The 15,928-nt window shown below is 54.1% G+C and overlaps 1 protein-coding gene across 5 annotated transcripts in view; it reads left to right on the forward strand.

Annotated features, from left to right (window-relative positions):
- Window positions 1-15,928, forward strand: part of LOC122547435 (disintegrin and metalloproteinase domain-containing protein 10-like) — a 169,509-nt gene that overhangs the window by 90,776 nt on the left and 62,805 nt on the right. For all 5 annotated transcript variants that reach the window (XM_087976254.1, XM_087976252.1, XM_087976255.1 and 2 more), the window contains one exon: window positions 12,276-12,409. In XM_087976254.1, the coding sequence (XP_087832380.1) occupies window positions 12,276-12,409 (134 nt within the window). The remainder of the gene's footprint in view (window positions 1-12,275; window positions 12,410-15,928) is intronic.

Here is a 15,928-nt window from a genome sequence, read left to right on the forward strand (position 1 = left end):
TACAGGGGTGAGTGTGAAACAGTCCTGCTCACTGATCAGCTGGGCCACAGGGGTGAGTGTGAAACAGTCCTGCTCACTGATCAGCTGGGCCACAGGGGTGAGTGTGAAACAGTCCTGCTCACTGATCAGCTGGGCCTCAGGGGTGAGTCTGAAACAGTCCTGCTCTCTGATCAGCTGGGCCACAGGGGTGAGTGTGAAACAGTCCTGCTCACTGATCAGCTGGGCCACAGGGGTGAGTGTGAAACAGTCCTGCTCACTGATCAGCTGGGCCTCAGGGGTGAGTGTGAAACAGTCCTGCTCACTGATGAGCTGGGCCTCAGGGGTGAGTCTGAAACAGTCCTGCTCACTGATCAGCTGGGCCACAGGGGTGAGTGTGAAACAGTCCTGCTCACTGATCAGCTGGGCCACAGGGGTGAGTGTGAAACAGTCCTGCTCACTGATCAGCTGGGCCACAGGGGTGAGTCTGAAACAGTCCTGCTCACTGATCAGCTGGGCCACAGGGGTGAGTCTGAAACAGTCCTGCTCACTGATCAGCTGGGCCACAGGGGTGTGTGTGAAACAGTCCTGCTCACTGATCAGCTGGGCCTCAGGGGTGAGTGTGAAACAGTCCTGCTCACTGATCAGCTGGGCCTCAGGGGTGAGTGTGAAACAGTCCTGCTCACTGATCAGCTGGGCCACAGGGCTGAGTCTGAAACAGTCCTGCTCACTGATCAGCTGGGCCTCAGGAGTGAGTGTGAAACAGTCCTGCTCACTGATCAGCTGGGCCACAGGGGTGAGTGTGAAACAGTCCTGCTCCCTGATCAGCTGGGCCTCAGGGGTGAGTGTGAAACAGTCCTGCTCACTGATCAGCTGGGCCTCAGGAGTGAGTGTGAAACAGACCTGCTCACTGATCAGCTGGGCCACAGGGGTGAGTGTGTAACAGTCCTGCTCACTGATCAGCTGGGCCTCGCAGGTGAGTATGTAACAGTTCTGCTCACTGATCAGCTGGGCCTCAGGAGTGAGTGTGAAACAGTCCTGCTCACTGATCAGCTGGGCCACAGGGGTGAGTGTGTAACAGTCCTGGTCACTGACCAGCCGGGCCTCAGGGGTGAGTGTGTAACAGTCCTGGTCACTGACCAGCCGGGCCTCAGGGGCGAGTGTGTAACACTCCTGGTCACTGACCAGCCGGGCCTCAGGGGCGAGTGTGTAACAGTCCTGGTCACTGACGAGCCGGGCCTCAGGGGTGAGTGTGTAACAGTCCTGCTCACTGATGAGGTGGGCCTCAGGGGTGAGTGTGTAACAGTCCTGCTCACTGATCAGGTGGGCCTCAGGGGTGAGTGTGTAACAGTCCTGATCACTGATCAGGTGGGCCTCAGGGGTGAGTGTGTAACAGTCCTGCTCACTGATCAGCTGGGCCTCAGGGGTGAGTGTGTAACAGTCCTGCTCTCTGATCAGCTGGGCCTCAGGGGTGAGTGTGTAACAGTCCTGCTCTCTGATCAGCTGGGCCTCAGGGGTGAGTGTGTAACAGTCCTGCTCACTGATCAGCTGGGTCTCAGGAGTCAGTGTGAAACAGTCCTGCTCACTGATCAGCTGGGCCTCAGGGGTGAGTGTGAAACAGTCCTGCTCACTGATCAGCTGGGCCACAGGGGTGAGTGTGAAACAGTCCTGCTCACTGATCAGCTGTGCCACAGGGGTGAGTGTGAAACAGTCCTGCTCACTGATCAGGTGGGCCTCAGGGGTGAGTGTGTAACAGTCCTGCTCACTGATCAGGTGGGCCACAGGGGTGAGTCTGAAACAGTCCTGCTCACTGATCAGCTGGGCCTCAGGGGTGAGTGTGAAACAGTCCTGCTCACTGATCAGCTGGGCCACAGGGGTGAGTGTGAAACAGTCCTGCTCACTGATCAGCTGGGCCACAGGGGTGAGTGTGTAACAGTCCTGCTCACTGATCAGCTGGGCCTCAGGGGTGAGTGTGAAACAGTCCTGCTCACTGATCAGCTGGGCCTCAGGGGTGAGTGTGAAACAGTCCTGCTCACTGATCAGCTGGGCCACAGGGGTGAGTGTGAAACAGTCCTGCTCACTGATCAGCTGGGCCACAGGGGTGAGTGTGAAACAGTCCTGCTCACTGATCAGCTGGGCCACAGGGGTGAGTCTGAAACAGTCCTGCTCACTGATCAGCTGGGCCTCATGGGTGCGTGTGAAACAGTCCTGCTCACTGATCAGCTGGGCCACAGGGGTGAGTGTGAAACAGTCCTGCTCACTGATCAGCTGGGCCACAGGGGTGAGTGTGAAACAGTCCTGCTCACTGATCAGCTGGGCCTCAGGGGTGAGTCTGAAACAGTCCTGCTCACTGATCAGCTGGGCCTCAGGGGTGAGTCTGAAACAGTCCTGCTCACTGATCAGCTGGGCTTAAGGGGTGAGTCTGAAACAGTCCTGCTCACTGATCAGCTGGGCCACAGGGGTGAGTGTGAAACAGTCCTGCTCACTGATCAGCTGGGCCACAGGGGTGAGTGTGAAACAGTCCTGCTCACTGATCAGCTGGGCCACAGGGGTGAGTGTGAAACAGTCCTGCTCACTGATCAGCTGGGCCTCAGGGGTGAGTGTGAAACAGTCCTAGTCACTGATCAGCTGGGCCACAGGGGTGAGTGTGTAACAGTCCTGCTCACTGATCAGGTGAGCCTCAGGGGTGATTGTGTAACAGTCCTGCTCACTGATCAGCTGGGCCACAGGAGTGAGTGTGTAACTGTCCTGCTCACTGATCAGCTGGGCCTCAGGGGTGAGTGTGAAACAGTCCTGCTCACTGATCAGCTGGGCCTCAGGGGTGAGTCTGAAACAGTCCTGCTCACTGATCAGCTGGGCCACAGGAGTGAGTGTGTAACAGTCCTGCTCACTGATCAGCTGGGCCTCAGGAGTGAGTGTGAAACAGTCCTGCTCACTGATCAGGTGGGCCACAGGGGTGAGTGTGAAACAGTCCTGCTCACTGATGAGCTGGGCCTCAGGGGTGAGTGTGAAACAGTCCTGCTCACTGATCAGCTGGGCCACAGAGGTGAGTCTGAAACAGTCCTGCTCACTGATCAGCTGGGCCACAGGGGTGAGTGTGAAACAGTCCTGCTCACTGATCAGCTGGGCCACAGGGGTGAGTCTGAAACAGTCCTGCTCACTGATCAGCTGGGCCACAGGGGTGAGTCTGAAACAGTCCTGCTCACTGATCAGCTGGGCCACAGGGGTGTGTGTGAAACAGTCCTGCTCACTGATCAGCTGGGCCTCAGGGGTGAGTGTGAAACAGTCCTGCTCACTGATCAGCTGGGCCACAGGGCTGAGTCTGAAACAGTCCTGCTCACTGATCAGCTGGGCCTCAGGAGTGAGTGTGAAACAGTCCTGCTCACTGATCAGTTGGGCCACAGGGGTGAGTGTGAAACAGTCCTGCTCCCTGATCAGCTGGGCCTCAGGGGTGAGTGTGAAACAGTCCTGCTCACTGATCAGCTGGGCCACAGGGGTGAGTGTGAAACAGTCCTGCTCACTGATCAGCTGGGCCTCAGGAGTGAGTGTGAAACAGACCTGCTCACTGATCAGCTGGGCCACAGGGGTGAGTGTGTAACAGTCCTGCTCACTGATCAGCTGGGCCTCGCAGGTGAGTATGTAACAGTTCTGCTCACTGATCAGCTGGGCCACAGGGGTGAGTGTGTAACAGTCCTGGTCACTGACCAGCCGGGCCTCAGGGGTGAGTGTGTAACAGTCCTGGTCACTGACCAGCCGGGCCTCAGGGGTGAGTGTGTAACACTCCTGGTCACTGACCAGCCGGGCCTCAGGGGCGAGTGTGTAACAGTCCTGGTCACTGACGAGCCGGGCCTCAGGGGTGAGTGTGTAACAGTCCTGCTCACTGATGAGGTGGGCCTCAGGGGTGAGTGTGTAACAGTCCTGCTCACTGATCAGGTGGGCCTCAGGGGTGAGTGTGTAACAGTCCTGATCACTGATCAGGTGGGCCTCAGGGGTGAGTGTGTAACAGTCCTGCTCACTGATCAGCTGGGCCTCAGGGGTGAGTGTGTAACAGTCCTGCTCTCTGATCAGCTGGGCCTCAGGGGTGAGTGTGTAACAGTCCTGCTCTCTGATCAGCTGGGCCTCAGGGGTGAGTGTGTAACAGTCCTGCTCACTGATCAGCTGGGTCTCAGGAGTCAGTGTGAAACAGTCCTGCTCACTGATCAGCTGGGCCTCAGGGGTGAGTGTGAAACAGTCCTGCTCACTGATCAGCTGGGCCACAGGGGTGAGTGTGAAACAGTCCTGCTCACTGATCAGCTGTGCCACAGGGGTGAGTGTGAAACAGTCCTGCTCACTGATCAGGTGGGCCTCAGGGGTGAGTGTGTAACAGTCCTGCTCACTGATCAGGTGGGCCACAGGGGTGAGTCTGAAACAGTCCTGCTCACTGATCAGCTGGGCCTCAGGGGTGAGTGTGAAACAGTCCTGCTCACTGATCAGCTGGGCCACAGGGGTGAGTGTGAAACAGTCCTGCTCACTGATCAGCTGGGCCACAGGGGTGAGTGTGTAACAGTCCTGCTCACTGATCAGCTGGGCCTCAGGGGTGAGTGTGAAACAGTCCTGCTCACTGATCAGCTGGGCCTCAGGGGTGAGTGTGAAACAGTCCTGCTCACTGATCAGCTGGGCCACAGGGGTGAGTGTGAAACAGTCCTGCTCACTGATCAGCTGGGCCACAGGGGTGAGTGTGAAACAGTCCTGCTCACTGATCAGCTGGGCCACAGGGGTGAGTCTGAAACAGTCCTGCTCACTGATCAGCTGGGTCTCATGGGTGCGTGTGAAACAGTCCTGCTCACTGATCAGCTGGGCCACAGGGGTGAGTGTGAAACAGTCCTGCTCACTGATCAGCTGGGCCACAGGGGTGAGTGTGAAACAGTCCTGCTCACTGATCAGCTGGGCCTCAGGGGTGAGTCTGAAACAGTCCTGCTCACTGATCAGCTGGGCCTCAGGGGTGAGTCTGAAACAGTCCTGCTCACTGATCAGCTGGGCTTAAGGGGTGAGTCTGAAACAGTCCTGCTCACTGATCAGCTGGGCCACAGGGGTGAGTGTGAAACAGTCCTGCTCACTGATCAGCTGGGCCACAGGGGTGAGTGTGAAACAGTCCTGCTCACTGATCAGCTGGGCCACAGGGGTGAGTGTGAAACAGTCCTGCTCACTGATCAGCTGGGCCTCAGGGGTGAGTGTGAAACAGTCCTAGTCACTGATCAGCTGGGCCACAGGGGTGAGTGTGTAACAGTCCTGCTCACTGATCAGGTGAGCCTCAGGGGTGATTGTGTAACAGTCCTGCTCACTGATCAGCTGGGCCACAGGAGTGAGTGTGTAACTGTCCTGCTCACTGATCAGCTGGGCCTCAGGGGTGAGTGTGAAACAGTCCTGCTCACTGATCAGCTGGGCCTCAGGGGTGAGTCTGAAACAGTCCTGCTCACTGATCAGCTGGGCCACAGGAGTGAGTGTGTAACAGTCCTGCTCACTGATCAGCTGGGCCTCAGGAGTGAGTGTGAAACAGTCCTGCTCACTGATCAGGTGGGCCACAGGGGTGAGTGTGAAACAGTCCTGCTCACTGATGAGCTGGGCCTCAGGGGTGAGTGTGAAACAGTCCTGCTCACTGATCAGCTGGGCCACAGAGGTGAGTCTGAAACAGTCCTGCTCACTGATCAGCTGGGCCACAGGGGTGAGTGTGAAACAGTCCTGCTCACTGATCAGCTGGGCCACAGGGGTGAGTGTGAAACAGTCCTGCTCACTGATCAGCTGGGCCACAGGGGTGAGTGTGACACAGTCCTGCTCACTGATCAGCTGGGCCACAGGGGTGAGTCTGAAACAGTCCTGCTCACTGATCAGCTGGGCCACAGGGGTGAGTCTGAAACAGTCCTGCTCACTGATCAGCTGGGCCACAGGGGTGAGTGTGAAACAGTCCTGCTCACTGATCAGCTGGGCCACAGGGGTGAGTCCGAAACAGTCCTGCTCACTGATCAGCTGGGCCTCAGGGGTGAGTGTGAAACAGTCCTGCTCACTGATCAGCTGGGCCTCAGGAGTGAGTGTGAAACAGACCTGCTCACTGATCAGCTGGGTCTCAGGAGTCAGTGTGAAACAGTCCTGCTCACTGATCAGCTGGGCCTCAGGGGTGAGTGTGTAACAGTCCTGCTCACTGATCAGCTGGGCCTCGCAGGTGAGTATGTAACAGTCCTGCTCTCTGATCAGCTGGGCCACAGGGGTGAGTGTGAAACAGTCCTGCTCACTGATCAGCTGGGCCACAGGGGTGAGTGTGAAACAGTCCTGCTCACTGATCAGCTGGGCCTCAGGGGTGAGTGTGTAACAGTCCCGCTCACTGATCAGCTGGGTCTCGGGGTGAGTGTGTAACAGTCCTGCTCACTGATCAGCTGGGCCACAGGGGTGAGTGTGAAACAGTCCTGCTCACTGATCAGCTGGGCCTCAGATGTGAGTGTGTAACAGTCCTGCTCACTGATCAGCTGGGCCTCAGGAGTGAGTGTGTAACAGTCCTGGTCACTGACCAGCCGGGCCTCAGGGGTGAGTGTGTAACACTCCTGGTCACTGACCAGCCGGGCCTCAGGGGCGAGTGTGTAACAGTCCTGGTCACTGACGAGCCGGGCCTCAGGGGTGAGTGTGTAACAGTCCTGCTCACTGATCAGGTGGGCCTCAGGGGTGAGTGTGTAACAGTCCTGCTCACTGATCAGCTGGGCCTCAGGGGTGAGTGTGTAACAGTCCTGCTCTCTGATCAGCTGGGCCTCAGGGGTGAGTGTGTAACAGTCCTGCTCTCTGATCAGCTGGGCCTCAGGGGTGAGTGTGTAACAGTCCTGCTCACTGATCAGCTGGGTCTCAGGAGTCAGTGTGAAACAGTCCTGCTCACTGATCAGCTGGGCCTCAGGGGTGAGTGTGAAACAGTCCTGCTCACTGATCAGCTGGGCCACAGGGGTGAGTGTGAAACAGTCCTGCTCACTGATCAGCTGGGCCTCAGGGGTGAGTGTGAAACAGTCCTGCTCACTGATCAGCTGGGCCACAGGGGTGAGTGTGAAACAGTCCTGCTCACTGATCAGCTGGGCCACAGGGGTGAGTGTGAAACAGTCCTGCTCACTGATCAGGTGGGCCTCAGGGGTGAGTGTGTAACAGTCCTGCTCACTGATCAGGTGGGCCACAGGGGTGAGTCTGAAACAGTCCTGCTCACTGATCAGGTGGGCCTCAGGGGTGAGTCTGAAACAGTCCTGCTCACTGATCAGCTGGGCCACAGGGGTGAGTGTGAAACAGTCCTGCTCACTGATCAGCTGGGCCACAGGGGTGAGTGTGAAACAGTCCTGCTCACTGATCAGCTGGGTCTCAGGAGTCAGTGTGAAACAGTCCTGCTCACTGATCAGCTGGGCCACAGGGGTGAGTGTGAAACAGTCCTGCTCACTGATCAGCTGGGCCTCAGGGGTGAGTCTGAAACAGTCCTGCTCTCTGATCAGCTGGGCCTCAGGGGTGAGTCTGAAACAGTCCTGCTCACTGATCAGCTGGGCCTAAGGGGTGAGTCTGAAACAGTCCTGCTCACTGATCAGCTGGGTCTCAGGGGTGAGTGTGTAACAGTCCTGCTCACTGATCAGCTGGGCCTCAGGGGTGAGTGTGAAACAGTCCTACTCACTGATCAGCTGGGCCACAGGGGTGAGTGTGAAACAGTCCTGCTCACTGATCAGCTGGGTCTCAGGGGTGAGTGTGTAACAGTCCTGCTCACTGATCAGCTGGGCCTCAGGGGTGAGTGTGAAACAGTCCTGCTCACTGATCAGCTGGGCCACAGGGGTGAGTGTGTAACAGTCCTGCTCACTGATCAGCTGGGCCTCAGGAGTGAGTGTGAAACAGTCCTGCTCACTGATCAGCTGGGCCTCAGGAGTGAGTGTGAAACAGTCCTGCTCACTGATGAGCTGGGCCTCAGGGGTGAGTGTGTAACAGTCCTGCTCACTGATCAGCTGGGCCTCAGGAGTGAGTGTGAAACAGTCCTGCTCACTGATCAGCTGGGCCACAGGGGTGAGTGTGTAACAGTCCTGCTCACTGATCAGCTGGGCCACAGGGGTGAGTGTGTAACAGTCCTGCTCACTGATCAGCTGGGCCTCAGGGGTGAGTGTGAAACAGTCCTACTCACTGATCAGCTGGGTCTCAGGGGTGAGTGTGTAACAGTCCTGCTCACTGATCAGCTGGGCCTCAGGGGTGAGTGTGTAACAGTCCTGCTCACTGATCAGCTGGGCCACAGGGGTGAGTGTGTAACAGTCCTGCTCACTGATCAGCTGGGCCTCAGGAGTGAGTGTGAAACAGTCCTGCTCACTGATCAGCTGGGCCTCAGGAGTGAGTGTGAAACAGTCCTGCTCACTGATGAGCTGGGCCTCAGGGGTGAGTGTGTAACAGTCCTGCTCACTGATCAGCTGGGCCTCAGGAGTGAGTGTGAAACAGTCCTGCTCACTGATCAGCTGGGCCACAGGGGTGAGTGTGTAACAGTCCTGCTCACTGATCAGCTGGGCCACAGGGGTGAGTGTGTAACAGTCCTGCTCACTGATCAGCTGGGCCACAGGGGTGAGTGTGAAACAGTCCTGCTCACTGATCAGCTGGGCCTCAGGGGTGAGTCTGAAACAGTCCTGCTCACTGATCAGCTGGGCCTCAGGGGTGAGTCTGAAACAGTCCTGCTCACTGATCAGCTGGGCCTAAGGGGTGAGTGTGAAACAGTCCTGCTCACTGATCAGCTGGGTCTCAGGGGTGAGTGTGTAACAGTCCTGCTCACTGATCAGCTGGGCCTCAGGGGTGAGTGTGAAACAGTCCTACTCACTGATCAGCTGGGCCACAGGGGTGAGTGTGAAACAGTCCTGCTCACTGATCAGCTGGGTCTCAGGGGTGAGTGTGTAACAGTCCTGCTCACTGATCAGCTGGGCCTCAGGGGTGAGTGTGAAACAGTCCTACTCACTGATCAGCTGGGTCTCAGGGGTGAGTGTGTAACAGTCCTGCTCACTGATCAGCTGGGCCTCAGGGGTGAGTGTGTAACAGTCCTGCTCACTGATCAGCTGGGCCACAGGGGTGAGTGTGTAACAGTCCTGCTCACTGATCAGCTGGGCCTCAGGAGTGAGTGTGAAACAGTCCTGCTCACTGATCAGCTGGGCCTCAGGAGTGAGTGTGAAACAGTCCTGCTCACTGATGAGCTGGGCCTCAGGGGTGAGTGTGTAACAGTCCTGCTCACTGATCAGCTGGGCCTCAGGAGTGAGTGTGAAACAGTCCTGCTCACTGATCAGCTGGGCCACAGGGGTGAGTGTGTAACAGTCCTGCTCACTGATCAGCTGGGCCACAGGGGTGAGTGTGTAACAGTCCTGCTCACTGATCAGCTGGGCCACAGGGGTGAGTGTGAAACAGTCCTGCTCACTGATCAGCTGGGCCTCAGGGGTGAGTGTGAAACAGTCCTGTTGGATAAATGTGAGGTTATCCACTTCAGAAGCAAACGGTTGAAGAGAGATTATGATGTACCTGATGATAGATTGGTAAAGGGTGAGGTGTAGTGAGAGCTGGGTGTCGTTATACACCAGTTACTATGATATGCAGCAAGCAGTGTTGAAGGGGAATGATATGTTGGCCTTCACAGTGAGAGGACCCGTGCACAGGAGCAGGGATGTCTTGCTGCTATGGGACAGGGCCTTGGTGAGATCACACCTGGAATGTTGTGTATGGTTTTGTCTGTTTTGTTTTGTCAGCAGGTATTTTGATTTAATGTTTCGCTATTTCATCACAATGTGGCACAAAGTTCATTTGGGTACACGGTCTGCTGGGTACACACACTGCTGGGTACACACTCTGCTGGGTACACACTCTGATGGGTACACACTCTGATGGGTACACACACTGATGGGTACACAACCTGATGGGTACACAACCTGTTGGGTACACACTCTGTTGGGTACACACCTGGTTGGGTACACACTCTGTTGGGTACACACTCTGCTGGGTACACACTCTGTTGGGTACACACTCTGCTGGGTACACACTCTGTTGGGTACACACTCTGATGGGTACACACCTGGTTGGGTACACACTCTGTTGGGTACGCACTCTGATGGGTACACACCTGGTTTGGTACACACTCTGTTGGGTACACACTCTGCTGGGTACACACTCTGTTGGGTACACACTCTGCTGGGTACACACTCTGTTGGGTACACACTCTGATGGGTACACACCTGGTTGGGTACACACTCTGTTGGGTACGCACTCTGATGGGTACACACCTGGTTGGGTACACACTCTGTTGGGTACGCACTCTGATGGGTACACACCTGGTTGGGTACACACTCTGTTGGGTACGCACTCTGATGGGTACACACCTGGTTGGGTACACACTCTGTTGGGTACGCACTCTGATGGGTACACACCTGGTTGGGTACACACTCTGTTGGGTACACACTCTGTTGGGTACACACTCTGTTGGGTACACACTCTGATGGGTACACACTCTGTTGGGTACACACTCTGTTGGGTACGCACTCTGATGGGTACACACTCTGATGGGTACACACCTGGTTGGGTACACACTCTGTTGGGTACACACTCTGATGGGTACACACCTGGTTGGGTACACACTCTGTTGGGTACGCACTCTGATGGGTACACACTCTGATGGGTACACACCTGGTTGGGTACACACTCTGTTGGGTACGCACTCTGATGGGTACACACCTGGTTGGGTACACACTCTGTTGGGTACGCACTCTGATGGGTACACACCTGGTTGGGTACACACTCTGTTGGGTACACACTCTGCTGGGTACACACTCTGTTGGGTACACACTCTGCTGGGTACACACTCTGTTGGGTCCACACTCTGATGGGTACACACCTGGTTGGGTACACACTCTGTTGGGTACGCACTCTGATGGGTACACACTCTGATGGGTACACACCTGGTTGGGTACACACTCTGTTGGGTACACACTCTGATGGGTACACACTCTGTTGGGTACACACTCTGCTGGGTACACACTCTGTTGGGTACACACTCTGATGGGTACACACCTGGTTGGGTACACACTCTGTTGGGTACACACTCTGTTGGGTACACACTCTGTTGGGTACACACTCTGATGGGTACACACTCTGTTGGGTACACACTCTGTTGGGTACGCACTCTGATGGGTACACACTCTGATGGGTACACACCTGGTTGGGTACACACTCTGTTGGGTACACACTCTGATGGGTACACACCTGGTTGGGTACACACTCTGTTGGGTACAATGGGACCTGTTGATCTTGTTGATAAGTCACTAACATGCAGGTGCAGCAAACTATCAGGAGAGCTAATGCAATGTTAGCCTTTTTGCCAGAGGACTGGCGTACAGGAGCAGGCAAGTCCTGCTTCAATGTGGGGCGGCACGGTGGCTCAGCGGTTAGCATTACTGCCTCACAGCGCCAGGGACCCGGGTTCGATTTCCGTCTCGGGCGACTGTCTGTGTGGAGTTTGCACATTCTCCCCGTGTCTGCGTGCAAAGATGCGCAGGTTGGGTGAATTGGCCAGGCTAAATTGCCCGTAGTGTTAGGCACATTAGTCAGAGGGAAATGGGTCTGAGTGGGTTACTCTTTGGAGGGTCGGTGTGGACTGGTTGGGCTGAACGGCCTGATTCCACACTGTAGGGAATCGAGTCAACCGTATAGGAGTTTGGTTAGGCCGCACTGAAAGTACTGTGTGCGGTTTTGGTCCCCTCAGCTCAGGAAAGTTGTCATTGCCATAGCGGGAGTACGAGAAGGTTCACCAGACTTGTTCCCAGGACAGCTTGGGAGGAGAGATTGGGCGAACTGGGTTTGCTTTCTCCAGAGGTTCGAACAATGAGAAATCATCTCATTGAGACCGACAAACTGCTTAAAGAGATGGACAGGCTAGATGCAGTTACGATGTTTCCCTTTGATGTTGGATTCAGATTTTTTTCCATGACAGACATGAGACAAACTGACCTGTACTTTCTTGCTCGCTGTCTCCCTCCCTTTTCGAACACAGCTGTTAAGTTGCTGGGGCTTTCCAGAAACTGTGGAATTTTGATGAATACATCCAGTCACTCCGCAGTGTCCATGATCCATGGACAGGCAAGAGTTCCAAACTTCCATAACTCTCAATTTCCTGACAGCTCAGTTCGAATTTTAAGCTTCTACCTCCTTGTCTCGTGAGAGACTGTCATGGTTTGTCAGAACATCCATCAGATGGGCTTATGTGTCAGGTCAGCTCCCAGTCTGAGTCACTGACAGATACCTTCCCTTCTTCACAGTCTATAATGGTGGTATCTGCTCCAGCAGTCTGAACACAGGCCTGATCACCGTCCGGAAGTACGGCTCACAGCTCCCTCTGAGAACGATTCACCTCGTTCTGGCTCACGAGCTTGGTCACAGTCTCGGATCCCCGGTGAGTACACACAGACACTGAAGTCTCACTCATTGACTGCGCACTCCAGGGTTTACATAGAGGGAGAGCTGAGAATGTGTTGCTGGAAAAGCGCAGCAGGTCAGGCAGCATCCAAGGAGCAGGAGAATCGACGTTTCGGGCATGAGCCCTTCTTCGATTCTCCTGTTCCTTGGATGCTGCCTGACCTGCTGCGGTTTTCCAGCAACACATTTTCAGCTCTGATCTCCAGCATCTGCAGTCCTCACTTTCTCCTTTACATAGAGGAAGCCTGCTACAGGCCTATAAAGACCAAGACGTCGCACTGGGATCTCTCCCCCTTTATCAGGGTCATGTTGAGGCTAAAATGATTGCATTCAGAGGGTCAGTTTGCAGGAACTTGATTTGTGCTTATTTGAGTTTTGGAAGTTAGAAGTTAGATTGGATGGAATTTTTGTTTAAGATGTGGAGAACCTATTGCTGGGAACGGCCAGAGTAAGAGGACACGCCCACAGCTGTCAGGAGGATGTAGAGATGGTTCAGCGTGATATAGATGAGTTGAGAGAGTGAGCAAGTGGCAGATGCAGTATGATGTTGGATAAATGTGAGGTTATCCACTTCAGAAGCAAACGGTTGAAGAGAGATTATGATGTAACTGATGATCGATTGGTAAAGGGTGAGGTGTAGTGAGAGCTGGGTGAGAGCTGTACACCAGTTACTAAGATATGCAGCAAGCAGTGATGAAGGGGAATGATATGTTGGCCTTCACAGTGAGAGGACCCGCGCACAGGAGCAGGGATGTCTTGCTGCTATGGGACAGGGCCTTGGTGAGATCACACCTGGAATGTTGTGTATGGTTTTGTCTGTTTTGTTTTGTCAGCAGGTATTTTGATTTAATGTTTCGCTATTTCATCACAATGTGGCACAAAGTTCATTTGGGTACACGGTCTGCTGGGTACACACACTGATGGGTACACACTCTGATGGGTACACACTCTGTTGGGTACGCACTCTGATGGGTACACACTCTGATGGGTACACACTCTGTTGGGTACACACTCTGATGGGTACACACTCTGATGGGTACACACTCTGTTGGGTACACACTCTGCTGGGTACACACTCTGTTGGGTACACAACCTGATGGGTACACACCTGGTTGGGTACACACTCTGTTGGGTACACACTCTGTTGGGTACGCAACCTGTTGGGGACACACTGTTGGGTACACAGCTGGTTGGGTACACGGCCTATTGGGTACACAGCCAGTTGGGTAGACATTCTATTCGGTACACACTCTGTTGTGTACACATTCTCTTGGGTACACAATCTGTTGGGTACACACTATGTTGGGTACACAGACTGTTGGGTATACACACTGTTGGGTACACACTCTATTGGGTACGCAACCTGTTGGGTACACTGCCTTTTGGGTACACACTCTGATGGGTACACACCTGGTTGAGTACACAACCTGTTGGGTACACACTCTGTTGGGTACACGGCCTGCTGGGTAGACAGTAATGTAAGAGAACTCAGATTACACAGGGCTCATCCATCAATCACAAACATAACAGGGTCATCATGTCGAAAACTGCAATTGGAGGGGGGGGGGGGGGGGTGGGGGGAGCTGGAATGGAATGGACAGTGCAAATATTTATAACAAAATCAAACATTATAATTATGAAGTAGGAACTAGGTTTAAGACACAGGGCACGATAAGATAGAGGAGCAGAAATTAGGCCATTCAGCCCATCGAGTCTGTCCTATCATTCAATCATGGCTGATCGGTTTCTCAAGAGGCTAGATTAGAGTGGTGCTGGAAAAGCACAGCAGCTCAGGCAGCATCCGAGGAGCAGGAAAATCGACGTTTCGGACAGGAGCCCTTCATCAGGAATGCTCATTCCTGCTGCTCGGATGCTGCCTGAGCTGCTGTGCTTTTCCAGCGCCACTCTAATCCAGACTCTGATCTCCAGCAGCTGCGGTCCTCACTTTCGCCGGGCATGTTTCTCAACCCCATTCTCCCACTTCCTCCCTGTAGCCCCTGATCCCCTTGATGTTCGGCCATGATGGTGTTGAATGGCGGAGCAGGCTCAAAGGGCTGAATGGCCTCTTCCTGCTGCTATCTTTTATGTTTCTATGTTTAAATAGGGTTGCTTTGGATAGCCAGTGGGGAAACAGGCCGTTCGGTCCTCAGGCTGGCATTTATACTTCACTTCAGTCTCCTCCCATCTTTGCTCTTTTAAGCTGACTCAGTCAATTCCCTCCTCCCTGTCTACCTTCCCCTTAAAAGCGTCTGTTCTAGCCAAACCCTTTGTGATCCAAAAAGGTACTCACGAGCTCAGGGAGTGTGAGGAAATATTAGCGGGTGTCGGGAATTGTGAACTCACTCATTTTGGCGGGTAGAATGGAAAAGCAGCACATTACTGAAATGGAGAGAGAGAGAGAGAGAGGACAGAGCTTGGTGGTACAGAGTGATTGGTGTGTCCTGGTACATGGGTTCCTGAAAGGTTGTCACAGGTGCTGCAAATGGTGAGGAAAGACAAATGAAATTGCAGTGTGTCTGGAATATGAAACCAAGGCAACGTTACTTCAAAGTTTGGGAGAAGATTTGTAGCTCGGGTGCTCGTTGTTGTGGTTCTGTTTGCCGAGCTGGGAATTTGTGTTGCAGACGTTTTGTCCCCTGTCTCGGTGACATCCTCAGTGCTTGGGAGCCTCCTGTGAAGCGCTTCTGTGATGTTTCCTCCGGCATTTATAGTGGTTTGTACCTGCCGCTTCCGGTTGTCAGTTCCAGCTGTCCGCTGTAGTGGTTGGTATATTGGGTCCAGGTCGATGTGCTTACTGATTGAATCTGTGGATGAGTGCCACGCCTCTAGCAATTCCCTGACTGTTCTCTGTTTGGCTTGTCCTATAATAGTAGTGTTGTCTCAGTCGAATTCATGTTGTTTGTCATCTGCGTGTGTGGCTACTAGGGATAGCTGGTCGTGTTGTTTCGTGGCTAGTTGGTGTTCATGAATACGGATCGTTAGCTGTCTTCCTGTTTGTTCTATGTAGTGTTTTGTGCAGTCCTTGCATGGGATTTTGTACACTACATTGGTTTTGCTCATGCTGGGTATCGGGTCCTTGGTCCTGGTGAGTTGTTGTCTGAGAGTGGCTGTTGGTTTGTGTGCTGTTATGAGTCCTAGTGGTCGCAGTAGTCTGGCACTGAGGATGTCGCCTAGACAGGGGACGAAACGTCTGCAACACAAATTCCCAGCTCGGCGAACAGAACCACAACAACGATTTTACTTCAGCTGCACAGGATATTGGTGAGATCACAGCTCCTGGTGGTCAAATTAGTTAAGAAAAGATGTAATCCCATCAGAAGCAGCTCAGAGAAGGTATCGATAGAGGAGAGGCAATGGCTTAATGGCGTTATCGCTGGATTGTTAATCCAGAGACCCAGGGGACCAGGGTTAGAATCCTGCCACGGCAGATTGAGGAATTTGAAATCAATTAATGTCTGGAATAAAGAGTCTAATGATGACCATGAAAGCATTGTCA

This window comes from Chiloscyllium plagiosum, unplaced genomic scaffold, assembly GCF_037043375.1.
Source record: "Chiloscyllium plagiosum isolate Xiang-an unplaced genomic scaffold, Cpla_swu_hap1 HiC_scaffold_28, whole genome shotgun sequence".
NCBI lineage: Eukaryota > Metazoa > Chordata > Chondrichthyes > Orectolobiformes > Hemiscylliidae > Chiloscyllium > Chiloscyllium plagiosum.